Source organism: Ranitomeya variabilis, chromosome 8 (genome assembly GCF_051348905.1).
Source record: "Ranitomeya variabilis isolate aRanVar5 chromosome 8, aRanVar5.hap1, whole genome shotgun sequence".
In the NCBI taxonomy this organism is placed as follows: domain Eukaryota; kingdom Metazoa; phylum Chordata; class Amphibia; order Anura; family Dendrobatidae; genus Ranitomeya; species Ranitomeya variabilis.
Genome location: NC_135239.1, coordinates 178,139,740 through 178,167,348, shown reverse-complemented (window position 1 = coordinate 178,167,348; position 27,609 = coordinate 178,139,740). Strand labels below are relative to the sequence as shown.

Here is a 27,609-nt window from a genome sequence, read left to right as displayed (position 1 = left end):
CCCGTTGTGCAGCGCATACAATGCTAGCGTCAGTACGTCGGCCCGACGCGCTGCAACGGGCCGAGTACGACGCTAGTGTGAAAGTAGCCTAATCCCGGAAATACTCGGGCGAGTAACGAGCAGTGGCGACTCGAGCACGTTCGCTCGTCATCACTACTCGTCAGGTGAGATAGCCAGCAATGCAGTAATGAAGAGCAGCCGCTAGAGGGAGCTCTTTAGAAATGGTTCCGGAGTCTTATTTTGTACTTGGTCCCCAATCACCTTTGTGACTGCAAAACCCCCGTGTCATCCGGGCACAGCAGGAGAGAGAGGCGCACGGAGCGCACGGCAGAGGTTTGTCCCGCTGCCGCCCCGTAGTCAGCTGACAGCCGCAGGTCACGTGATAGCGGCAGAGCAGGAAGCAGCAGTGGCGCTGTGGAGGAGCCGCTGTCATCTGCTATGTGCTCTGCAGCGCTGTAATACGCGGACTCTTCCCGTCCTCTCCGCAGGTATCCGCCGGCTCTGAGGCTTCTGCTGGGTGTGTGCTGTGGCCGGAGCCGGGGACAGGGCTGTCCGAGATAGTGAGGCATTCACCATTGCACTGTTATGGGGGTGTTGAGGCTGGCGCTGTGTTATGGGGGTCCTGAGGCCGGCGCTGTGTTATGGGGGTCCTGAGGCCGGCGCTGTGTTATGGGGGTCCTGAGGCCGGCGCTGTGTTATGGGGGTGCCGAGGCCGGCGCTGTGTTATGGGGGTGTTGAGGCCGGCGCTGTGTTATGGGGGTGCCGAGGCCGGCGCTGTGTTATGGGGGTGCCGAGGCCGGCGCTGTGTTATGGGGGTGCCTGAGGCCGGCGCTGTGTTATGGGGGTCCTGAGGCCGGCGCTGTGTTATGGGGGTGTTGAGGCCGGCGCTGTGTTATGGGGGTGCCGAGGCCGGCGCTGTGTTATGGGGGTGCCGAGGCCGGCGCTGTGTTATGGGGGTGCCGAGGCCGGCGCTGTGTTATGGGGGTGCCGAGGCCGGCGCTGTGTTATGGGGGTGCCGAGGCCGGCGCTGTGTTATGGGGGTGCCGAGGCCGGCGCTGTGTTATCGGGGTGCCGAGGCCGGCGCTGTGTTATGGGGGTGCCGAGGCCGGCGCTGTGTTATGGGGGTGCCGAGGCCGGCGCTGTGTTATGGGGGTGCCGAGGCTGGCGCTGTGTTATGGGGGTGCCGAGGCTGGCGCTGTGTTATGGGGGCTCGCGAGGCTGGCGCCGTGTTATGGGGGTCTCGAGGCTGGTGCCGTGTTATGGGGGTCTCGAGGCTGGCGCCGTGTTATGGGGGCTTACTTATGGGGGCTTCCGAGGCTGGTGCTGTGTTATGGGGGCTCCCGAGGCTGGTGCTGTATTATTGGGGCTCCCAAGGCTGGCACCGTGTTATGGGGGCTCCCGAGGCTGGCGCTGTGTTATGGTGGCTCCCGAGGCTGGCGCCGTGTTATGGGGGCTCCCGAGGCTGGCGCTGTGTTATGGGGGCTCCCGAGGCTGGCTCTGTATTATGGGGGCTCCCGAGGCTGGCGCTGTATTATGGGGGCTCCCGAGGCTGGCGCCGTGTTATGGGGGCTCCCGAGGCTGGCGCTGTCTTAACAGGAGGAAGAGGGTTTTTTTTTTATGTCCCTTGATTTTCTTTAATATGTTTATTTTGAGTCAAAATCTGCCTCTTCCATGTTGTGACAGAAAGCGTAGGAGTTAACGAGCATTATTACACAAACAGGGAAATTGCCACACATCCTATTACCAGTATTTCCAGTGTTGCATTGACTTGATTGATTTCATCTTCTTATTTTGGCTTTTGTTTCATTTGTTTTAACAGATGTGTTGATTTAACTTTTCAATAAATGTTACAAATATGTGTGGACGCCGGGGGTTGGAAACAATCGATCTGGTAATGATGACCAGTCCCTTGGATAAGTCATCAGGATCGGATTAAATTAAAGGAGGGAAGAGGTTGCTTTCTTAAGGTACCGTTACACTAAACGACTTACCAACGATCACGACCAGCGGTACGACCTGGCCGTGATCGTTGGTAAGTCGCTGTGTGGTCGCTGGGGAGCTGTCACACAGACCGCTCTCTCCAGCGACCAACAATCAGGGGAACGACTTCGGCATCATTGAAACTGTCTTCAACGATGCCGAAGTCCCCCTGCAGCACCCGGGTAACCAGGGTAAACATCGGGTTACTAAGCGCAGGGCCGCGCTTAGTAAACCGATATTTACCCTGGTTACCATTGTAAAAGTTAAAAAAAAAAAAAAAAAACACTACATACTCACATTTTGATATCTGTCACATCCCCCGGCGTCCACAGGGTTACGCGCTGCTGCCGAGAGCTCCTGCACTGACTGACTGTGTTAGCGCCGGCAGCAGCGTTGACGTCACCACTGTGCTCTGCTTTACGGCCGGCACTGACACATTCAGTGCAGGAGCTCTCGGCAGCAGCGGGTAACCCTGTGGACGCTGGGGGACATGACAGACATCAGAATGTGAGTATGTAGTGTTTTTTTTTTTTAACTTTTACAATGGTAACCAGGGTAAATATCCGGTTACTAAGCGCGGCCCTACGCTTAGTAACCTGATATTTACCCTGGTTACAAGTGAACACATCGCTGGATCCGCGTCACACACGCCGATCCAGCGATGACAGCGGGTGATCAGCGACGAAATAAAGTTCTGGACTTCTAGCTCCGACCAGCGATATCACAGCGGGATCCAGATCGCTGCTGCGTGTCAAACACAACGAGATCGCTATCCAGGATGCTGCAACGTCACGGATCGTTGTCGTTCTCGCTGCAAAGTCGTTCAGTGTGAAGGTACCTTTAGAAGGCAGCTTATCTTCTGTGTCCATGTTAGTTTCTCCCCACGTCTCGGCTGCTGTTCACGCCTCCGTCGGGAGCTTCTTTCTGCAGCCCAGAGAGACGGGAGTTACACAGATTGGGGCCATTGAGAACAGCGAGTCAGAGTCCAAAATCTACAACTTTAGACACTGACCTCCTTTTTTAAGTTGTACACATTGTACCAATGGCTCAGTTGGGGGGAGCCTAAATGACATTTATCTGCAAAAACAGACACAGCCACTACAGATCTAGAGAGCTGTGCCTGGCAAACTGATGGCGATAGGGCTCCAGACAAGGCAGCGCAGCCCCCTGAATGTGTTCCCCCATCCTCTGAGTGATATTATTGAAAAAGGGGAGAAACCGCAGCCATGGAGTGGAGACCAGGTGATATTACGAGAGGGGGGCTGAGTGCTGAGCAGCAGAGGGCAGAAAAGTCACCAACGCTTTGCTGACCCCATAACTGCAGAGTCCAGACCTCCTCTGGTATCAACATCAGCACAAACACTGCGCCCCCACCAGGAGCTTCATGGCCGAGCAGCTGCCTGCAGCCGTACATCACCAAGCACAATGCCGAGTGTCAGATGGAGTGGTGTAAAGCTGCCACAACTGCTCTCTGGAGGAAACATGTTCTGTTCAGCAAAGGATCACACTTGTCTATTTGGCATCTGATGGAGGAGTCTGGGTTTGGTGAATGCCAGGAGAACGTTACCCGCCTGACCGCATTGTGCCCCCTGCAAAGTTTGATGGAGGAAGGATAAAGTTATGGGCTTGTTTCTCAGGGGTTGCCCTATGCCCGTCTTGTTCCAGTGGAGGGAAATCTGAAGACATTTTGGAGAGTTGTAGCTTCCAACTTTGTATGAACAGTTTGGGGGATGGGCATTTTCTGTTCTCCATGACTGTGCCCATAGTTGGCGGAGTTTGGTTTGGAAGAAGATGACCAGTCGGATCTTTCTTCCATCATCAGCGTCTGACCTTACAAATGCTCTCCTGGATAAATGGGCAAAAATAAGGGCGGACGTCTCTAAAAAAGGGCGGACTCTGAGCCTTATTTTATAGAACGTGAAGTCATTAAAGGTCCAGTAGGGGTAATGTGGAGGGGGCACATACTTTAACAATAAATTGTATCTTGTGCTACTCTGTCTACAACACGTTTGTATGGATTTGTGAAATCCTAACGACACCTCTAATCGTTCTCCTATTTACTACTGGGAGTGAGAATCCGTTCTCTTCCTTACAGCCCCGATCCCTGATGATTACTCATGCTTCACACAGTTCTCCTTTGCATAAAGCTTTTTACTGCAGAAGTGAATTTTCAATGATGATGATAATTTCCAAAATAGGAGAACGCTGGCTGCCGACTCTTGTAAACCTAGGTACAATCGAAACGTATCTAGAATGGAAAGCCGATATGCCGCCCTAACATGATAATAATTCTCCTTCCTCCCTAGTTGCATTCTGAAGTCATAAATGGCCTCCGAGAGTGAAGACATGGGCGACAAGCCGGCCCCAAGCATCCCCAAACTGCAGTTCGTCCCCTTTGCCAGCGCTCTAGACGCAGGTTTTTGGCATCAGCTCACACAGAAGAAACTGAATGAATACCGGCTGGACGAATCGGCCAAAGCCATTAAGAGCCATTACTACAACGGTAAGAGCGGAGATTGCGTCTCCTGTTATTCGGGCGCAGACATGAACGCTGGCTCTCTTTTGTGCCACTGGTTAATAAACTAAAGAAACAGCAGTTTATTAATGGCCGTACGTGAGGAAAGTGTGAAATGGAGAGACGGCAAGTTATTACCCCACTTACGGTTGGCTGAAAGAACGCATTACCGCATATGTCATCGAAGGGTTTGTCTACCTGTTGTGTTTTTTTTTTTTTGTTTGTTTTCTTTTTCGATAAAAATATTTTTTTATTTTTAGTTTACATGTTTGAGAAAATGTAACATTACAGCGGTATTCCCATCTCCAAGACCCCCAATATGTAGTAGGTATATTAATAATAATAATAATAATAATAATAATAATAATAATTATTATTATCAACAAATACCTCCAATTAGAAATGTGGCATAGTTCTTCTGATTCACTATGTCGCTTACCTCATGTGCAGGCATTGCAATAGCTTAGGTATCCATGGTTACGAGCACTAACAGCTGTCACTATATTATTGGTTGTAACCATAGATACCTAAGCTACTGCAATGCCCTGCATATGGTGTTGATGACATGGCCAATGAGAAGAACTATATTACGTTTCATTACATATTTGTATAGGATCTTGAAGATGGGAACACCCGTTTAATACTTGACATATTTATAATTGTGTTTTTTGTTTTTTTTATATATGATACATTCCCTGTAAACTAACCTTATGGTGATCTCTCATCAGGTGATCCTACTGGGCTTCCAACTCGACTCACTTTGGAGTTCAGCGCTTTTGACATGTAAGTCTCTTGGCCGTCTTCAGGTTTCTTAGTACAGAAATGCAGCCACATAGACTCTAAACACAGAGGTTGTCCCATGACCAGCATTTATCGCCCATCCATGGGGTAGGTAATAACTGGCCAGACCCCCGCTGATCCTGACAATAGGATGCCCCCGATGCGAGGAGCAGCACCGCTCTATTCAGTCTATGGAGCTTTGCACTGTATACACTACTCCTATGCGCCCATAGAAGTGAATGGAGAAGTTGTGTTGCATTGGCACCACCCTCATCACTTGTTCTTGGGATTGCGGGGGGCATATATTTATCACCTGCACTCTGGATACTATAAGTTAAAAAAAAAAAAAAAGAAATATTAAAAAAGAATCTGAAAGTTCAAGTCACCCCCCTCCTTTTCCCCATTGTAAATAAAGCAATAATAATAAAAATAATACTCATTTGTTATCGTCCGATGTATCAAAATAGAAAAGAATTAATCTGATCAGTAATTGGCGTAACAAGAAAATAGATCAAACTCCAGAATTAAATTTTATTTTTTATTTTTTTTGGGGGGGTCGCTGCAACATTGCAATAACAGGTGTTCAAAACATTGTATCTACACCAAAATGGTATTAATAAATACATCGGCTCGATACGCAAACAATAAGTCATCACCCAGCTCCAGATCACTAAAAATAAACATGTTACAGGTCTTGGAAAATGCCGAAAATACAGCTTTTTTTTTTTTTTTTTTTTTTACAAACTTAGAATTTAGTTTTCACCACTTAAAAAAGAACCTAGACATGTTTAGTAACTGGAAACTCGTAATGACCTGGAGAATAATAACGGCATGTCAGTTTTAGCATTTGGCGAACATGGTTAAAAAAAAAATGGCATTTATATTGCAATTTCACTGCACTTGGAATTTTTTTCCTGTTTTCCAGTACACCAAATGGTATAACCAATGATGTTGTTCAAAAGTACAACTTGTTCCACAAAAAAACGAGCCCTCACATGGCCATATTGACGGAAAAATACAATAAGTTATGGCCCTGGGAAGAAGGGGAGCGAAATATGAAAACTGAAAATCCCAAGGTCCTTAACCCCTTCATGACGTGGGATTTTTCGTTTTTCCTTGTTCGTTTTTCACTCCCCTCCTTCCCAGAGCCATAACTTTTTTATTTTTTCGTCAATTTAGCCATGCGAGGGCTTATTTTTTGCGGGACGAGTTGTACTTTTGAACGACATCATTGGTTTTACCATGTCGTGTACTAGAAAACGGGAAAAAAATTCCAAGTGCGGTGAAATTGCAAAAAAAGTGCAATCCCACACTTGTTTTTTGCTTGGCTTTTTTGCTAGGTTCACTAAATGCTAAAACTGACCTGCAATTATGATTCTCCAGGTCATTACGAGTTCATAGACACCTAACATGACTAGGTTATTTTTTACCTAAGTGGTGAAAAAAAATTCCAAACTGCTAAAAAAAAAAAAAAAAAATTGCGCCATTTTCCGATACTCGTAGCGTCTCCATTTTTCATGATCTGGGGTCGGTTTAGGGCTTATTTTTTGCGTGCCGAGCTGGCGTTTTGAATGATTCCTATTCGGTGCAGATACGTTCTTTTGATCGCCCGTTATTGCATTTTAATGCAATGTCGCGGCGACCAAAAAAACGTAATTCTGGCGTTTCCATTTTTTTTTCTCGTTACGCCGTTTAGCAATCAGGTTTATGCTTTTTTTTTTATTGATAGATCGGGCGATTCTGAACGTGGCGATACCAAATATGTGTAGGTTTGATTTTTTTTTTTATTGATTTATTTTGATTGGGGCGAAAGGGGGGTGATTTAAACTTTTATATTTTTTTTAATTTTTTCACATTTTTTTTTTTAACTTTTTTTTTTTACTTTTGCGATGCTTCAATAGCCTCCATGGGAGGCTAGAAGCAGGCACAGCACGATCGCCTCTGCTACATAGCAGCGATCTGCTGTTCGCTGCTATGTTGTAGAAAATCAGGTGTGCTGTGAGCGCCGACCACAGGGTGGCGCTCACAGCTACCGGCGATCAATAACCATAGAGGTCTCAAGGACCTCTATGGTTACAATCGAGAAGCATCGCCGACCTCCGATCATGTGACGGGGGTCGGCGATGCCGTCATTTCCTGCCGCCCGGCCGGATGCGGTAGTTAAATGCCGCTGTCTGCGTTTGACAGCGGCATTTAACTAGTTAATAGCGGTAGGTGAATTGCGATTTCACCCGCCGCTATTGCGGGCACATGTCAGCTGTTCAAAACAGCTGACATGTCCCGGCTTTGATGCAGGCTCACCGCCGGAGCCCTGCATCAAAGCAGGGGAGCTGACATCGGACGTACTATCCTGTCCAATGTCAGTAAGGGGTTAAAGGGAACCTGTCACCCCCAAAATAGGTGAGCTAAGCTCACCGGCATCAGGGGCTTATCTACAGCATTCTGTAATGCTGTAGATAAGCCCCCGATGTATCCTGAAAGATGAGAAAAAGAGGTTAGATTATACTCACCCAGGGGCGGTCCGATCCGATGGGTGTCGCAGTCCGGTCCGGGGCCTCCCATCTTCTTACAATGACGTCCTCTTCTTGCATTCATGCTGCGGCTCCGGCGCAGGCGTACTTTATGTGCCCTGTTGAGGGCAGAGCAAAATACTGCAGTGAACAGGCGCCGGGAAAGGTCAGAGAGGCCCAGAACCTGCGCACTGCAGTACTTTGCTCTGTCCTCAACAAGGCAGACAAAGTACGCCTGCATCGGAGCTGCGGCGTGAAGACAAGAAGAGGACGTCATCATATGAAGATGGGAGGCCCCGGACCACGACGCCCATCGGACCCGGACCGCAGCGGGACCGCCACTGGGTGAGTATAATCTAACCTCTTTTTCTCCTCTTTCAGGATACATCGGGGGCTTATCTACAGCATTACAGAGTGCCCCGGTGGGCTTAGCTCACCTTCGATTTTGGGGGTGATAGGTTCCCTTTAATATCTGATTTTTGGTTACTTTTAAAATGTCTGGTTTTCTTGGATGCACAAAGACGGTGATGGACCAGAAGGTGCAGAAAAGTCACTTCTACTTCTTCACTGTCATAATCTTTGGAGAGTTAATTTTCCAGCCAGCGGTACCGATCATATTCATAGGTGACATAACCAGTTATATTGTCCATTACCAAGCTTGTGCCACCTGCAGTCACTTCATGGACGTCACTGTCATTGCTGAATGAAAAAATCCTTGTTTTTATATATGTTTCACTACATGGAATGATAGTGTGGCATAGATGAGTCCCTGTCCCTGTGATGGGTTCTGTTTCTCTTCTTGTTGTCCTGGTTTATACAGTATATGAAGTTAGGAATAGTGATGAGTCAACGTGCTGGGATAAGGTGTTTTCTGAGCATGCTCGGGTGCTAGCCAAGTGTCCTCGTCAACGGCATGCTCGAAAAATATGTTCGAGTCCCCGCGGCTGCATGTCCCACAGCTGATCAACAAATGCATGGATTGCCTGTTTGTTACAAATATGTGTACTTTTTTGTTTTTACATAAATGTATTTTATTTGATTTTTTTTTTTTTTTAAACAGTTTTTTTTCCATTGCCCCAGGATCGGACATCAACTTAACACTGACTAATACTCTGCAATTCTTTTGCAAAATCATTTCACCCTACGAACAAGATATATATTTTTTTCTTTCGTCAAGTAATTGTCACACCTTTTTAGATTGGACGATAATTGGAAAACAAGTTTTCTTAGGAGCTGAATCCACCCCATACCCAGAAAATGCTAACTGTGTTACACAGCCGACATCTGCCTCTGTGTATAGTCCAATCTACCAAAATAGAAAATCAATTAACCATACAGTTAATGGCATAAAGAGAGTTAAGAAATTAAAATGCCACAATTGTTGTTTTTAGGTCTCCGCAACTCCGTCCAAAAGTCTAATAACAAGTGATCAAAGCCTCATATTACCCAAAAATGCTACCTGTAAAAAAAAATAAATAAATAAAAAAAAATGTCCGCGTTCTATCCAACAAAACAAGGGCCCCACACAGCTCCATTGGTGTAGTAATGAAAATGTTAAGGTTCTCAGACAATGGAGATGTGTGTACGTATGTGTGTGTGTGTGTGTATAGATAGATAGATACATAATTAATATATTTTTTTTTAAATTACGGTAAATACAAAAGGAAAAAAAAAAAGTTGAAATTTTAGTATCACTCTAACAGTACTGACCAGAAGAAAGGTGTTGCTGGGTAATTTATAATGCTCAGTAATAGCTGTAAACATAAAACTTTAAATACAATTTTGGGTGATTTCACTCCAGTTGGGTTATTTACGGTATTTATTCTTTTTTTTTTTTTTGCATCTTGGTACGTTGTATGGTAAGACAAACGGCATCATTCAAACCTACAACTGATCTTGCATAAAAACAAGCCCTAATACGGCCATGGGGACGTAAGAATAAAAAGTTTGTTTTATAACTTGGGTAATTGTACATTAGAAAGTCCTGAGACTTTCTGATTTAATTTGTTTTAATTTCTTTCCAGTTGCAAGACATTTGCTTTCTATTTGTGTAAAGGAACGTTTTCTTCTGCCTCCGGTGATTTAAAGTCCATTTAGGAATAATTAAAATGGCTGCCATAATGAGCCGCTGATTTTGTACTCCTCTTTAAAAAGAAAAAAAAAAAGTGCAGAAACGCTTAAGCATTATTGTTTTTATTTAATTTAGATCCCAAGCCTTGCCTGTGTTGGTAATAACATCTTGTTGCTGCATTTTCTTTGACAACTCTTCTTTTAATTGCCATTCTGTCGCACCTTTGTGTTGTCAGGAATGCTCCCACCCCAGCTCGCTCGTGTCCGGCCCTTGGATCCTTATACAACACGAACACTTTAGATTCCTTCAAGAAATTTGACAAGAAAGCGCTGTTGGATCAGGCTGCTAACGAGGTAAGATGGAGATCTGTGCTGCTTAAAGGGCTGTCCTTCAAGAAAATCAAGTTGTCCCCTGCGATCTGCAAGTCGTGCTCTGTCCTGTGGATAGGAAACAACTTGATATTTTGGGAATGATCCTAACCTGCTATAGATGTATAGTACATACCTATCGTCAGCATTTTATGGTGTGCACACAATAAGACGCGTCCTATAGGAGCGCAGACTAAATCATTGGTAAATGTCCGTTTTGTTCCTATAAGACATGGATCAGATACATTTCTAGTGCTATTTATCAAGCTGTTTAGTCACTTTGCATTTTCCTGACCCCAATACAAGCAATTAGCTTCAGATGATTTTACTATACACCAGTGGCCAAAATTGTGGATGCACTTGAAATTTGTCATTTTTTTTTTTTTTCTTTTTTTGTTTTTACAGTTTTTAGCATGCAATCATACAAAGTAGTCTAAGGTAGATTAGAACACCTCTACATAGAAACAAGGTTACCAGAATACAAAATATCTCATTACTTCTATGAGAACAGCGGAATGGCCGAATCAGAATATCTCGTCCTAATATTAATTTCCTGCTGCCCCTACGTGTTGTTTCTTTAGCAGTGTGTAAGGTATCCTTTAGCATCGATAGCCACTTTGCATCTCTTTGGCATTGATTCATCAAGACTTCTCAGGTTCTCTGTGGTTATAACATAGTGCCAGGAGCTGATAACCGCTGCAATCAAGGCCTGTTTGTTGCTCGGTCGCTTACTAGAAACCAGTCGCTTTAATCTTGACCACAGATTTTCGATAGGGTTCAGATCAGGACTGAAACTTGTTTGCTTTCAAACCATTTTAGACATTGCCTTGCATTGTGACATGGTGCTCCATCCTGTTGAAAAATCATTTCTTTCTGTTCCTTGCCAAGGTCATGAATTGATGGGATGAGCTTGTGTTCAAGAACATCATGAATATATTTCAAAGCATTTACAGTTCCCTCAAGGACCTGTATTCGCCCAATTCCATGCCAGGACATACAGTCCCATGTAATAACACTCTCAGGATGTTTCATTGTAGCTGTCATACACTCTGGAAGACAGTCTTCCGTTGGCCTTCTCCGAACTTAACGCACTCCGTCACTACTAAAAATTGATGTTCTTGTTTCATCGCTCCAGATTACTTTCTACCGATCTTCAGTTGTCCAGCTAAGATGTTCTTTGGCCCAGGAAATTCTCTTACTTCTCTGTTTAAGATTTAAGAATGGCTTCTTCCTTGGTGTTCGTGCTTTCAGGCCAGCATCAAGTAATCGGCACTCTGTGCGTGTCGGCCCTGCGCTGTGCATCACTGTGTGCATGTCGGCCCTGCGCTGTGCATCTCTGTGTGCATGTCGGCCCTGTGCTGTGCATCACTGTGTGCATGTCAGCCCTGTGCTGTGCATCTCTATGTGCGTGTCGGCCCTGTGCTCTCACATCACTGTGTGTGTGTCGGCCCTGTGCTCTGACATCTGTGTGCATGTCGGCCCCGCGCTCTGACATCACTGTGTGCGTGTCCGCCCTGCGCTGTGCATCTCTGTGTGCGTGTCCGCCCTGCGCTGTGCATCTCTGTGTGCGTGTCGGCCCTGCGCTGTGCATCTCTGTGTGCATGTCGGCCCTGCGCTGTGCATCTCTGTGTGCATGTCGGCCCTGCGCTGTGCATCAGTGTGTGCATGTCAGCCCTGCGCTGTGTGTTATGGACTGGTAATTTAGGAGCGACATGCGACTAGCTCTGAGCAGGTGGTAACTATACAGACCGCAGTTCCTGATCTTAACACAACACTAGCAGTAGCCGTGGGATGTTCCTGTCACTCCCTGGACACCTCGTCACAGCCGGAGAACTAGCTACCCCTAAAGGTAGAAACAGGAAAGCTATCTTGCCTCAGAGAAAATCCCCAAAGGATATGACAGCCCCCCACAAATATTGACTGTGAGAGGAGAAGGAAATGACATACGTAGTATGAAACAAGATTTAGCAAAGGAGGCCACTTCTAGCTAGATAGACAGTAAGGAAAGGACACTGTGCGGTCGGTAATAAAAACTAGAAAAAGTCCACCGCAGAGATATGCAAAAAATCTCCACACCTGACTAAAGGTGTGGAGGGCAAAATCTGCAGCCCAGAGCTTCCAGCTTAGCTAAATAGATCCATACTGATAAGCTGGACAAATGAGCAAAACATAGAATGTGCTGAACAATAAGTCCACAACAAGTGGACTGCAAAAGAACAAGCAAGGACTTTTCTTTGCTGAACTGGACAGAGTGTCAGGGAAATCCAAAAGAGCAGTGGCTCCAAGCAGGAACAATTGACAACTGGCATTGATTGAAGGATAAGGCCAGACTAAAATAGCCGAGCCAGAAAGACGATCAGTGGAAGCAGCTGCTGATGCTAAATCCAAGAAGCAGCTATACCACTCAAAACCACAGGAGGGAAGCCCAAGAGCAGAATTCACAAAAGTGCTACTTACAACCACCGGAGGGAGCCCAAGAGCGGAATTCACAACAGCTGTGCATCTCTGTGTGCGTGTCGGCCCTGTGCTCTGACATCACTGTGTGCGTGTCGGCCCTGTGCTCTGACATCTCTGTGTGTGTGTCTGCCCTGTGCTCTGACATCACTGTGTGTGCGTGTCGGCCCTGTTCTCTGACATCACTGTGTGTGCGTGTTGGCTCTGTGCTCTGACATCACTGTGTGCGTGTCGGCCCCCGCGCTCTGACATCACTGTGTGCGTGTCGGCCCTGCGCTGTGCATCTCTGTGTGCGTGTCGGCCCTGCGCTGTGCATCTCTGTGTGCATGTCGGCCCTGCGCTGTGCATCTCTGTGTGCATGTCGGCCCTGCGCTGTGCATCTCTGTGTGCGTGTCGGCCCTGCGTTCTGACATCACTGTGTGCGCGTCGGCCCAGCACTCTATTAGCGTTTTAGAGCTGTCATTGTATGAGATGTAGCCCGGTGGCTCCTCCACTTCATAGGAGGATGCTGTTATTATACTTTCTTTGTGAAGTTTTGGGGGGAGAGGGCTGTAATATTTTTTGCCTTAGAATATTCATGGCTGTAACTTTAGCACATGATTTCCTATGTCATTTGGCAAAACATAATCCTAACTCTTGCGTAGGCGTTCATATCCCATAGATGAACTGTCTGACCATCTTGCATCTATGGAGCTCTAGACGAGGTCCCGACCACAGACGATGGGGTTGAGGAACTAGAAGGATTGGGCGTGGTGGGTTTTAACATGCACAATATTTTTTTTCAAAAGAAGATTAGCTGCTGCCAGAAGAGGATTGTATATGGGATCTTGGGTGGAATGGATGTCGGCCAAACTAGGTTTTTGCAATAAATGGCGGCCACTGCAGCTTCGATGGGACCTGGAGACTGGAGGGATGAAACTTTCTTGGTTTATGCTTAAAAGTCCAATAATGGTTCTTAGATGGATCTACGTTTTCTAGTTTCTCACCATTTTCAAGACCCCAATTAGCTTTTATTTGATGCAGTTTAATTGCTTTCTCCCCTTAAATGTCCTCTAACATCAAGCTCTTCTTGTTTTGCAGATTTGGGAAGCGATCAAATCCGGTTCAGCGCTAAATAATCCCGTCCTCCTGAACAAATTCCTGCTGCTGACATTTGCAGTAAGTCCTTTGCCTTTCCTTTAGAGGAATCCTTCAGTCTGTGTATTTGTTCTTTTGTTTTAATGTTGAATGTCTTGAATTACATGCAAATTTCTCATTGTGTTCCAGGACGCTATTTAATGACTGCAGATAAAATGTGTTTAACTTTTTAATGACCAAGCTTCTGTGTCTTAAAGGGATGCTGTCATCAGCAAATATCATACACACTTCTCACAAAAAAGTAGGGATATTTGGCTTTCAGATGAGCCTTTGGTGGTGGTGTAGTCAATACAGGACTGCCCTACCCTTTACGAATGGTATTGTGACAAGCCCCTACAACTGAATAACATCATCATTCCAGCCATTGTGTCTCTGCACGAACAACACTGGCCTAATATCATCTTCATGGACGACAATGCTCCAGCTCATGGAGGTCACATCATTAGAGGACGGCTGCTGGAGACTGGGGGACCTCAAATGGAGCGGCCTGCACTTTCTCCAGACCTGAATCCCATAAAAAAGACTCCAAGATCAGCTAAGTTAATATGTAGAGGCTCGTAACTCTGTACCCCAGAACTTCAATGACCTGAGGGTCGCCCTTCAAAAAGAGTGGGACACCATGCCTCAGCCGACAATATCTCCACTTGTGAGGAGCAGGAGACGTCGTTGTCAGCTGTAATTGATTCTCAAGGCCACGTGACAAGTTATTGAGACACTGATGTTTTTGTTGGTGTATATCCACCACTGTTGTTGGCTTTTGTTTCAATACACTGTTTGCGATGAAGACATCACCATTGCTGCTTCTACTAGTGTGAACTTTTTTACATTATCCATAAATTTCACCTCAAAGCCAAATACTCCTAACTTTTTGTGACCAGTGTATGTATTTACAATTATACACACATTTGCATGTATAGAAGTGTGTGTGTGTATATATTTATTTTTAAAAATATATATTTTTTCATATCACAAATTGTATTGATAAAAAAAAAAAAAAAAAAAAAGGTAGAAATCTTGCAGCTTTCACACTAGCATTTGGGTTATTCTAGACTTATGCTTCCAGTTTTTGTAGTAAATACGCATGTACATTGGCAGCAGTAGACTGATATCTAATATATAAAGCTGAATGTGTGTGTGTGTGTATGTATGTATGTATGTATGTATGTCCGGGATTGGCATCTGAACCGTAGCAGCTACAGCCACAAAATTTTGCACAGTCACACGTCTGGACCCCGAGAGCGTCATAGGCTATGTTGTGAGGTGAAATTTTAACCCCGCGCTTTCCAATTCACCAAACAATTTTGCCCCTATCTACATAATGGGGAAAAAGTGAAAGGAAAAGTGTTGGAGGCGTCGCAGCTACAGGCACAAAATTTTGCACAGTCACACGTCTGGACCCTGAGAGCGTCAAAGCTATATTGTGAGGTGAAATTTTAACCCCGCGCTTTCCAAGTCACCAAACAATTTTGCCCCTATCTACATAATGGGGAAAAAATGAAAGGAAAAGTGTTGGAGGCAAATTAACAGCTGCCAGATGTGAACAAGGGGGACTTAAAGAATGACAGCGATGGCACCAAAGAGTATATACTGTACAGTTGCTAAGGTGGGGCCCCAACATGGGATAATCACACCACCACGGGGATATGAACACACACACAAAATGCGCCACACACTACCACGTGCTCGAACACATATACCACCCTCAGTGCACATTTCACCACACATACACCAACCTCGCCACATAAAAGTAGAAACACAAAAGTCGCCGCTCAAAACTCGCCACGCGCAAAACTCTCCACATGCAAAACTCGCCACACGTGCAAAACTCGCCACACGCAAAACTTGCACACGCAGAAAAATTGCCACACGCAGAAAAATTGCCACATGCACAAAAGTTGCAACACATGCAAAAGTTGCCTCACACAAAACTTGCACATACTCAAAAGGCACCACACATAAAACTCGCCACGCGCAAAACTCGCCATGCGCAAAACTTGCTGCACACAACTTGCTACACTAACCTGTCACATGCAACTCGACACACAAAAAGTTGCTACACGCATGTCGCCACACAAAACTCATCTCACAAAAGTCCCTACATGCATGTCGCCACACGCAACTCAACACACACAACTTGACACACGAAACTCGCCCTAAAACACACACAAGTCTGGTATCCTTCAAAAATAAAAATCTGATTAATAAGCAGACAAACTACAAGAGCAACAAATGTACCATATAGGAATCCGGCAGCTGTCAGTCACATGACCAGTCTATTATGTGTATGTGTGAGCTAATATATACTGCCAGGGGGTGGGCTTACTGTTGGCTGGGGATTTATCAGGCTGCCATTTTAGCTTACAAATACTGAGGTAAAAATACTGACCAAATAACGTGTGAACGAGGGCTAATACAGGAGGAGATGGCATACAGCTATATACTATATACAGGAGATGACACACAGGTATATACTATTTACAGGGGAGATGACACACAGGTATATACTATATACAGGAGGAGATGACACACAGATATATACTATATACAGGAGAGATGACACACAGGTATATACTATATAGAGGAGGAGATGACACACAGGTATATACTATATACAGGAGCAGATTACCTACAGGTATATAGTATATACAGGAGGAGATGACACAGGTATATGCTATGTATAGGAGGAGATGACATACAGGTATATACTATATACAGGAGATGACACACAGATATATACTATATATAGGTGAGATGACACACAGGTATATACTATATACAGGAGATTACATACAGGTATATCTAATATATAAAGCTGAATGTGTGTATGTATGTATGTGTGTATGTCCGGGATTGGCATCTGTACCGTCGCAGCTACAGCCACAAAATTTTGCACAGTCACACGTCTGGACCCCGAGAGCGTCATAGGCTATGTTGTGAGGTGAAATTTTAACCCCGCGCGTTCCAATTCACCAAACAATTTTGCTCCTATCTACATAATGGGGAAAAAGTGAAGGGAAAAGTGTTGGAGGAAAATTGACAGCTGCCAGATGTGAACAATGAGGACTTAAAGAATGAGAGCGATGGCGACAAAGAGTATATACCGTACAGTTGCTAAGGTGGGGCCCCGACATGGGATACTCACCACACACGGGGATATGAACACAAACACAAAATGCGCCACACACTACCACGTGCTTGAACACATATACCACCCTCAGCACACATTTCACCACACACACACACCAACCTCGCCACATAAAAGTCGAAACACAAAAGTCACCACTCAAAACTCGCTACATGCAAAACTCGCCATATGCAAAACTAGGCTCACGCAAAACTCGCCACACGTGCAAAACTCACCTCATGGAAAACTCACCTCATGCAAAACTTGCACACACAGAAAAATTGCCACATGTACAAAAGTTGCACCACATGCAAAAGTTGCCTCACACAAAACTTGCACATACTCAAAATGCACCACACATAAAACTCGCCACGCGCAAAACTCGCCATGCACAAATCTTGCTGCACACAACTTGCTACACTAACCTGTCACATGCAACTCAACACACAAAATGTTGCTACACGCATGTCGCCACACAAAACTCATCTCACAAAAGTCGCTACATGCATGTCGCCACACGCAACTCAACACACACAACTTGACACATAAAACTCGCCCTAAAACACACACAAGTCTGGTATTGTCCTTCAAAAATAAAAATCTGATTAATAAGCAAACTACAAGAGCAACAAATGTACCATATAGGAAATACGGCAGCTGTCAGTCACATGACCTGTCTATTATGTGTATGTGTGAGCTAATATATACTGCCAGGGGGGAGGGCTTCCTGTTGGCTGGGGATTTATCAGGCTGCCAATAGCAACCAATCACAGCTCAGCTTCTATTTTGCTACAGTTAATTAACCTGAGCTCTGATTGGTTAATATAGGCAACAAAGACATTCTCAGTATAACAAAGCTAATATATGTTGTGAAATGCTTCTATTTGCTTAGTTTTTGCCTTTTAATAATTACATTTCTATCTATTTGTTTTGTGGTTTTTGTGTGCAGAATAAATTTTTGTTAACACATTCTATTTTGCTAACAGCAGTCATTAACCCGGGCGAAGCCGGGTAGTACAGCTAGTATATATATATAGCTGAATGTGTGTGTATGTATGTCCGGGATTGGCATCTGAACCGTCGCAGCTACAGCCACAAAATTTTGCACAGTCACACGTCTGGACCCCGAGAGCGTCATAGGCTATGTTGTGAGGCGAAATTTTAACCCTGCGCTTTCCAATTCACCAAACAATTTTGCCCCTATCTACATAATGGGGAAAAAATGAAAGGAAAAGTGTTGGAGGCAAATTAACAGCTGCCAGATGTGAACAAGGGGGACTTAAAGAATGAGAGCGATGGCGCCAAAGAGTATATACTGTACAGTTGCTAAGGTGGGGCCCCGACATGGGATAATCACCACACCACCACGGGGATATGAACACACACACAAAATGCGCCACACACTACCACATGCTCGAACACATATACCACCCTCAGCGCACATTTCACCACACATACACCAACCTCGCCACATAAAAGTCGAAACACAAAAGTCGCCGCTCAAAACTCGCCACGCGCAAAACTCTCCACATGCAAAACTCGCCACACGTGCAAAACTCACCTCATGGAAAACTCGCCACACGCAAAACTTGCACACGCAGAAAAATTGCCACATGCACAAAAGTTGCAACACATGCAAAAGTTGCCTCACACACAACTTGCACATACTCAAAAGGCACCACACATAAAACTCGCCACGCGCAAAACTCGCCATGCGCAAAACTTGCTGCACACAACTTGCTACACTAACCTGTCACATGCAACTCGACACACAAAAAGTTGCTACACGCATGTCGCCACACAAAACTCATCTCACAAAAGTCGCTACATGCATGTCGCCACACGCAACTCAACACACACAACTTGACACACGAAACTCGCCCTAAAACACACACAAGTCTGGTATTATCCTTCAAAAATAAAAATCTGATTAATAAGCTGACAAACTACAAGAGCAACAAATGTACCATATAGGAATCCGGCAGCTGTCAGTCACATGACCAGTCTATTATGTGTATGTGTGAGCTAATATATACTGCCAGGGGGTGGGCTTACTGTTGGCTGGGGATTTATCAGGCTGCCAATTTAGCTTACAAATACTGAGGTAAAAATACTGACCAAATAACGTGTGAACGAGGGCTAATACAGGAGGAGATGACATACAGATATATACTATATACAGGAGGAGATGACACACAGGTATATACTATTTACAGGGGAGATGACACACAGGTATATACTATATACAGGAGGAGATGACACACAGATATATACTATATACAGGAGAGATGACACACAGGTATATACTATATAGAGGAGGAGATGACATACAGTTACATACTACATACAGGAGGAGATGACATACAGGTATATACTATATACAGGAGGAGATGACACACAGGTATATACTATATACAGGAGCAGATTACCTACAGGTATATAGTATATACAGGAGGAGATCACATACAGGTATATGCTATGTATAGGAGGAGATGACATACAGGTATATACTATATACAGGAGATGACACACAGATATATAGTATATATAGGTGAGATGACACACAGGTATATACTATATACAGGAGATTACATACAGGTATATCTAATATATAAAGCTGAATGTATGTGTGTATGTCTGGGATTGGCATCTGCACCGTCGCAGCTACAGCCACAAAATTTTGCACAGTCACACGTCTGGACCCCGAGAGCGTCATAGGCTATGTTGTGAGGTGAAATTTTAACCCCGCGCGTTCCAATTCACCAAACAATTTTGCCCCTATCTACATAATGGGGAAAAAGTGAAGGGAAAAGTGTTGGAGGAAAATTGACAGCTGCCAGATGTGAACAAGGGGGACTTAAAGAATGAGAGCGATGGCGCCAAAGAGTATATACCGTACAGTTGCTAAGGTGGGGCCCCGACATGGGATACTCACCACACACGGGGATATGAACACACACACAAAATGCGCCACACACTACCACGTGCTTGAACACATATACCACCCTCAGCACACATTTCACCACACACACACCAACCTCGCCACATAAAAGTCGAAACACAAAAGTCACCACTCAAAACTCTCAACGCGCAAAACTCGCTACATGCAAAACTAGGCTCACGCAAAACTCGCCACACGTGCAAAACTCACCTCATGGAAAACTCACCTCATGCAAAACTTGCACACACAGAAAAATTGCCACATGTACAAAAGTTGCACCACATGCAAAAGTTGCCTCACACAAAACTTGCACATACTCAAAACTCGCCACGCGCAAAACTCGCCATGCACAAATCTTGCTGCACACAACTTGCTACACTAACCTGTCACATGCAACTCGACACCCAAAATGTTGCTACACGCATGTCGCCACACAAAACTCATCTCACAAAAGTCGCTACATGAATGTCGCCACACGCAACTCAACACACACAACTTGACACATGAAACACGCCCTAAAACACACACAAGTCTGGTATTATTCTTCAAAAATAAAAATTTGATAAGCAGACAAACTACAAGAGCAACAAATGTACCATATAGGAATCCGGCAGCTGTCAGTCACATGACCTGTTTATTATGTGTATGTGTGAGCTAATATATACTGCCAGGGGGTGGGCTTCCTGTTGGCTGGGGATTTATCAGGCTGCCAATAGCAACCAATCACAGCTCAGCTTCTATTTTGCTACAGTTAATTAACCTGAGCTCTGATTGGTTAATATAGGCAAGAAAGACATTCTCAGTATAACAAAGCTAATATATGTTGTGAAATTCTTCTATTAGCTTAGTTTTTGCCTTTTAATAATTACATTTCTATCTATTTGTTTTGTGGTTTTTGTGTGCAGAATAAATTTTTGTTAACACATTCTATTTTGCTAACAGCAGTCATTAACCCGGGCGAAGCCGGGTAGTACAGCTAGTATGTATATATATATATATATATATATATATATATATATATATATATATATATATATATATATATATATATATATCTCTATCTATCTATATCACTGCTCAAAAAAAATAAAGGTAACACAAACAACAGAATCTAACTCCAAGTAAATCAAACTTCTGTGAAATCAAACTGTCCACTTAGGAAGCAACACTGATTGACAATCAATTTCACATGCTGCTGTGCAAATGGAATAGACAACAGATGGAAATTATTGGCAATTATCAAGACACCCTCAATAAAGGAGTGGTTCTACAGGTGGGGACCACAGACCACATCTCAATACCAATGCTTTCTGGCTGATGTTTTGGTCACTTTTGAATGTTGGTTGTGCTTTCACACTCGTGGTAGCATGAGACGGACTCTACAACCCACACAAGTGGCTCAGGTAGTGCAGCTCATCCAGGATGACACATCAATGTGAGCTGTGGAAAGTAGGTTTGCTGTGTCTGTCAGCGTAGTGTCCAAAGGCTGGAGGCCATACCAGGAGACAGACCAGTACACCAGGAGACGTGGAGGGGGCCGTAGGAGGGCAACAACCCAGCAGCAGGACTGCTGCCTCAGCCTTTGTGCAAGGAGGAGCACTGCCAGAGCCCTGCAAAATGACCTCCAGCAGGCCACAAATGTCCATGTGTCTGCACAAACGGTTAGAAACCGATTCCATGAGGATGGTCTGAGTGCCCGACGTCCACAGATGGGGGTTGTTCTCACAGCCCAACACCGTGCAGGACGCTTGGCATTTGCCACAGAACACCAGGTTTGGCAAATTCACCACTGGCGCCCTGTGCTCTTCATATGAAAGCAGGTTCACACTGAGCACATGTGACAGACGTGACAGAGTCTGGAGATGCCATGGAGAGCAATCTGCTGCCTGCAACATCCTTTAGCATGACCGGTTTGGCAGTGGGTCAGTAATGGTGTGGGGTGGCATTTCTTTGGAGGGCCGCACAGCCCTCCATGTGCTCGCCAGAGGTAGCCTGACAGCCATTAGGTACTGAGATGAGATCCTCAGACCCCTTGTGAGATCATATGCTGATGCGGTTGACCCTGGGTTCCTCCTAATACAGGACAATGCCAGACCTCATGTGGCTGGAGTGTGTAAGCAGTTCCTGCAAGATGAAGGCATTGAAGCTATGGACTGGCCCGCCCGTTCCCCAGACATGAATCCGATTGAGCACATCTGGGACATCATGTCTTGCTCCATCCACCAATGTCACGTTGCGCCACCAACTGTCCAGGAATTGGCGGATGCTTTAGTCCAGGTCTGGGAGGAGATCTCTCAGGAGATCATCCACCGCTTCATCAGGAGCATGCCCAGGCGTTGTTGGGAGATCATACATGCACGTGGAGGCCACACACACTGCTGAGCATCATTTCCTTGTCTTGAAGCATTTCCACTGAAGTTGGATCAGCCTGTAATTTGATTTTCCACTTTGATTTTGAGCATCATTCCAACTCCAGACCTCTGTGGGATATTAGTTGTGATTTACGTTGATAATTTTTAGCTTTTATTGTTCTCCACACATTCCACTATGTAATGAACAAAGATTTGCAACTGGAATATTTCATTCAGTGATATCTAGGATATGGGATTTTAGAGTTCCCTTTATATTTTTGAGCAGTGTGTGTGTGTTTGTATATGTATGTATGTGTGTGTGTATATGTGTGTGTGTATGTATGTATGTATGTATATATGTATGTATGTATGTATATATATATATATATATATCTGTTTATAAAAAAAAAAAACACAGCAGCACATATGCATGAATCTAGGCCGTGTGAGAACACAGACAAATATTCACTATAGATTATACTTTTGAAAAATATTTTTTCACGAATTTAAAAAAAAAAGAAATCATCAGTTACAGTAATAGGTGAAATGAAGGTTCTTAGATCATAAATTGGCCAATTCATGTATGCCCATCAACCACGGCAAGGTGATCTCCCTCTGATGGGTCCTACTCTGCTGTACATGCCACTTTTGGGCCACCAGCCTACAACTATGGACAAAACATGTCACTCTCAGGCTAAGCCTTCAATTTATGGGCAGATAGAGCTAATTAAGGCCACCTGCAAGGTCAGTGGGAGGAGTGCAAGATTAGCCTGAAGGCAGCCAATTTATGCGCTAAGAACTTTCATTTCATCTATTAGGCTGTGTGCACACGTAGCATATTTTCGCTTTTTTTTCGCTATAAAACCGCGAAAAAACCGCTCACATTAAGCATCCTAGAATGCAATCCGCATTTTTTGTGCACATGCTGCGTTTTTTTCCTGAGCGGAATCGCATTCCAGAAAAAAACGCAGCATGTTCATTAAATTTGCGGAATCGCGGGGATTCCGCACACCTAGGAATTGATCTGCTTACTTCCCGCATGGGGCTATGCCCACCATGCGGGAAGTAAGCAGATCATGTGCGGTTGGTATCCAGGGTGGATGAGAGGAGACTCTCCTCCACGGACTGGGCACCATATAATTGTTAAAAAAAAAAAAAAAAAAAATTAAAATTAAAAATCGTGATATACTCACCCTCTGATGGCCCCGGAGTCTTCCCACCTCTCAGCGCTGCACGTGGCCGCTTCCGTTCCTATAGATGGTGTGTGTGTGTGTGTGAAGGACCTGCGATGACGTCGTGGTCACATGACCGCGACGTCATCGAAGGTCCTGCACACACACCATCTATAGGAACGGAAGCCGCTGAGGAGATCGGCTGTTTGCGGAAGGTGAGTATAACCATTTTTTTAATTTTTTTTTTTTAATTATTTTTAACATTCTATCTTTTACTATTGATGCAGCATAGGCAGCATCAATAGTAAAAAGTTGGTCACACTTGTCAAACACTATGTTTGACAAGTGTGACCAACCTGTCAATCAGTTTTCCAAGAGATGCTACAGATCGCTTGGAAAACGCTAGCATTCTGCAAGCTAATTATGCTTGCAAAACTCTAGTTTTCTGCGGGAATATGCATGCCAATTCCGCATGCGGCAGGAGTTGCAGAATTGCCGCGGAAATTTCTGCTGCAATTCTGCAACGTGTGCACTTAGCCTTGCTGTAAGTTTTATGAATTTTTTTTTTTTTTTTTAATTTGTAAAAAAATATTTTTGAGAAGTATAATTTATATTGAATGTTTGTGTTTCTCCTATTCCTCATTGAGGGACACAGGACCATGGGTGTTATGCTGCTTGCCACTAGGAGGACACTAAGTAAACACAAAGAGTTAACTCCTCCTCTGCAGTATACACCCCTTGAGTGGCCAGTAACGACCCAGTTCTTGCTTAGTGTCTGTAGGAGGCCCTTGGGTCTGTCTCAGACCCCAACATTTTTTATTTTATTTTTAATTTTCTGTAAATTTTTATTTTTTAATTAACGGAGTGAAGGGGGCGACGGATCCTTTCAGGGTCCGCTCTCCCCCCGAACCATCAACAGGCGAGCACGGCGAGTATACCTCCCCGTACCTCTCCTGTGACGTTTGGGGCACACCTAATCTACGCTAGGGCGACAGTTCCTATATGGTCCCGATCTCCCCCCTGTAAGATGGCGAGCACTTAGAGTACACTCTCATGTGCATCTCCCGGGCTCCACTGCACTCAAGCCCTCACCTTAGGCGTCTTGGAGTCCCCACAGTAGCCGTAAGCCCCCTGTGGTAGGCACATCCATAAGTCCCCTGCGGCAGGCACAGCTGTAAGTCCCCTAAGAAGGCAAGCACACTTCAGGATGCTCTCTGTCCCCGACACAGGGAGGATCGATTAAGCTGGAGGTGGTTCCTCCTCGGTGAGTACTATTCTGCCTCACGCTGCCGGCGTGGGAAGATACAGACACGGAAAGCACATATGACTCCTATAGCAAAAAAATGGCATAATGCCATGAAAAGAAGTCAAAATTGGAAATGATGTGTAGGACACACCAAAATATATATAAACCACAACAAAAAAAGTGTACTAGTCCAGATTAAATAGAAATATAAACTTTATTAAAGTACAACCATTTACAAAACAAGGCTAAAAATGACGAGGGGTAAAAAACCAACCCTCAAATTGCACATATAAGGGGGATCCAGCAACCCACATCCTACAAATGAATGTATGCTAGTCCATAAAAGCCCAAAAGATTCCACTGCTCATCCATATATATACACAAATCAACCTAACAGTGAGAGAATAGACAAATAGCAGCGGGCAGAGGCACAGCGGACCAACAGCATACCTGATGACAATGTAGACCGGATGTGAGATGCGGCGTCCCCCACCTCCCTACGCGCGTTTCGGATGTTCCTTCCTCAGGAGAGGCATGTCAGCAGTCATAAACCCCATCCTTTTATGCGCCGCGAGACCGGAAACCAATTCGCCATTCAGCCGCCCACCGCACTGGTTCACATGGGCCCATGTGACCAAATGCGGGGAGACGGCAGGAAACGGCAGAGAGGTAACAGAGCGCATATCGCGCATAACCGGAAATAGAGCCGCGGCCATCTTGGAAAAGGTAATATGTGCCCTCAAAGATATACACTCCATATAAGCGGCATTCAATGATGAAACACAGGTGTGCCGATATACATATATGACAATTAAATGCGAAATAAGGACAGAGTGGCCATCCAAATTAATTAAGACAATATAACATTTATCAGAATCAACTTAAATAACATATATCAAAAATATCAGGACACTGGTATATACTGAATAGCAACAAAATCATGACCAGTATACAATTTCGGCACATAGCAAAACATATAAATAAATAAATAAATAAATGACCATACATATATGAAGCTAGGCAAAACATGCGGATATGATAACCGCATAATTATACAAAATAACATGATATATATTACTACAACACACTACATAACAGCCATATATCACAGATATTGATGAAATAAGAAGATGGTATCGGCACAATCATTTCAGATGAAGAGGCAGCACATAATACAGACTGCAAGTAATAAAGAAAACAAGATTAGAAACACAAAATAAAATCAAGAATTAAAAACAAGTACAACAGAGCGCTTGGTTACTATGCACAGCAGCCAGCAGACATCCATTTACAGAAAAGGAGCAAAGGAGAGTCCCTCGTTCAGCCCAAACGGATGAATAGTATTAAGTTGCCAGATCCATCTGGTCTCCAGTCTACCCAGTCTTTTGGTGAGGACACCCCCCCTGATGTTAATTTTGAGTGCATCAATCCCTCTCACCCTCAAGGAAGCACCATCACAATTGTGGAACTCCTTGAAATGGCGAGGTAGAGTCTTAAGTGTGGATGTGTCCGTGTGGGTGCGTGCCGCCTCAATACCCAGAACATGTTCGCGTACGCGGACCTTTAGTTGGCGTGTTGTTAGTCCAACATAGATCAATCCACACGGGCATGTGGCATGATATACCACATACCTCGTGGTACAAGTGATCCGTTGTCTGATAGTGAATTGCTTGGTGTTATCAAAATTCGAGAATTCACTACATCTTACAATGTTGGGACAGGCGACACAGCCCCCACACGGAAAACATCCAACACTCCTGGAAAAATTAGAAAGGAATGTGGTTGCCCCATCACTGGAGTAATGACTGGAGACCAGATGGTCCCTCAGATTCTTAGCACGTCGAAAGGCCAAAGACGGCCTCTCAGGGAGCAACCTGGCAATACTGGGATCCACCCGTAAAATGGGCCAGGCCCTTTGGAGAATGGATCTAAGCCTCTCCGATTGTGAGCTGAAGGTGGTAACAAATCTTAATACAGGAGGAATATGGATATTGGACCGAGCTATATTGTCAAATAGGAGGTTCTGACGGGTAGCATGTTTAGCCCGATTAAATGCACGTTTAATAGATCGATTACTGTACCCGCGGGATCTAAACCGTATACTTAGATCATCCGCCCGTGATAGAAAGTCCGCCTCTGAGGAACATATCCTACGTAAGCGGAGAAATTGCCCCACGGGTACAGAATCGATCATGTGGCGTGGATGGCCAGAAGTAGCATGTAAAAGTGTATTCGTAGACGTTTCTTTTCTATAGATGTCCGTCTGTAAGGTTCCAGAGGGATCCCTCCTTATTGTCACATCGAGAAAATCCAAAGATACACCACTATATATGAATGTCAGATGGATATTGAGATCATTGTCATTGAGGGTATGAATCAACTGCTCAAGATCGAATGGAGTGCCCTGCCACATGAAGAAGATATCGTCAATGTACCGGGTCCAAAAAGGAACCCGGTCCATCGACCCCAATTCATCGGACAGGAAGAGTTCCCTCTCCCACAGCCCCAGAAAGAGACCGGCATAGGCCGGCGCGAAGGCCGCCCCCATGGCGGTCCCCTGGAGCTGTAGGTAGAAGTTGCCCTTAAACACAAAAAAATTGTGTGTGAGGGTAAACTCTAGAAGTTCCAGCAGGAGGTCCCTAAATTCAATCGATAAAGAAGAGGTGGAAAGAAAAAATCGGACTGCTGCTAGTCCATCTCTGTGTTTGATGTTAGTATATAGGGACTCCACATCCGCTGAAACTAATAGAGTATTATCCTCAATATGCAGTCCATCGATCCGGCGCAGAAGATCACCCGTGTCTTTAAGAAAGGAGGGGAGGCCTGAGACAAGAGGTTGGAGGTGGTAATCAATCCACTTGTTGATATTCTCCAAAAAGTTACCCCTACCCGAAATAAGATGGGCGTGGGAAGATGCAGTCCGGGTCCCTAGGGAGAGGTACCGCTGGCTAGATGCCAGC

General features: G+C 44.8%; 1 protein-coding gene across 3 annotated transcripts in view; it reads left to right on the top strand.

The window, feature by feature from the left end:
* Window positions 1-201: 201 nt before the first annotated feature.
* ATG7 (autophagy related 7) overlaps window positions 202-27,609 on the top strand; it is a 186,838-nt gene continuing 159,430 nt past the window's right edge. For 2 of the 3 annotated variants that reach the window (XM_077276843.1, XM_077276845.1), the window contains exons 1-5: window positions 351-488; window positions 4,287-4,483; window positions 5,224-5,278; window positions 10,092-10,209; window positions 13,759-13,836. In XM_077276843.1, the coding sequence (XP_077132958.1) occupies window positions 4,306-4,483; window positions 5,224-5,278; window positions 10,092-10,209; window positions 13,759-13,836 (429 nt within the window). In that variant the 5' untranslated portion in view covers window positions 351-488; window positions 4,287-4,305. The other variant, XM_077276844.1, reaches the window with a different exon arrangement.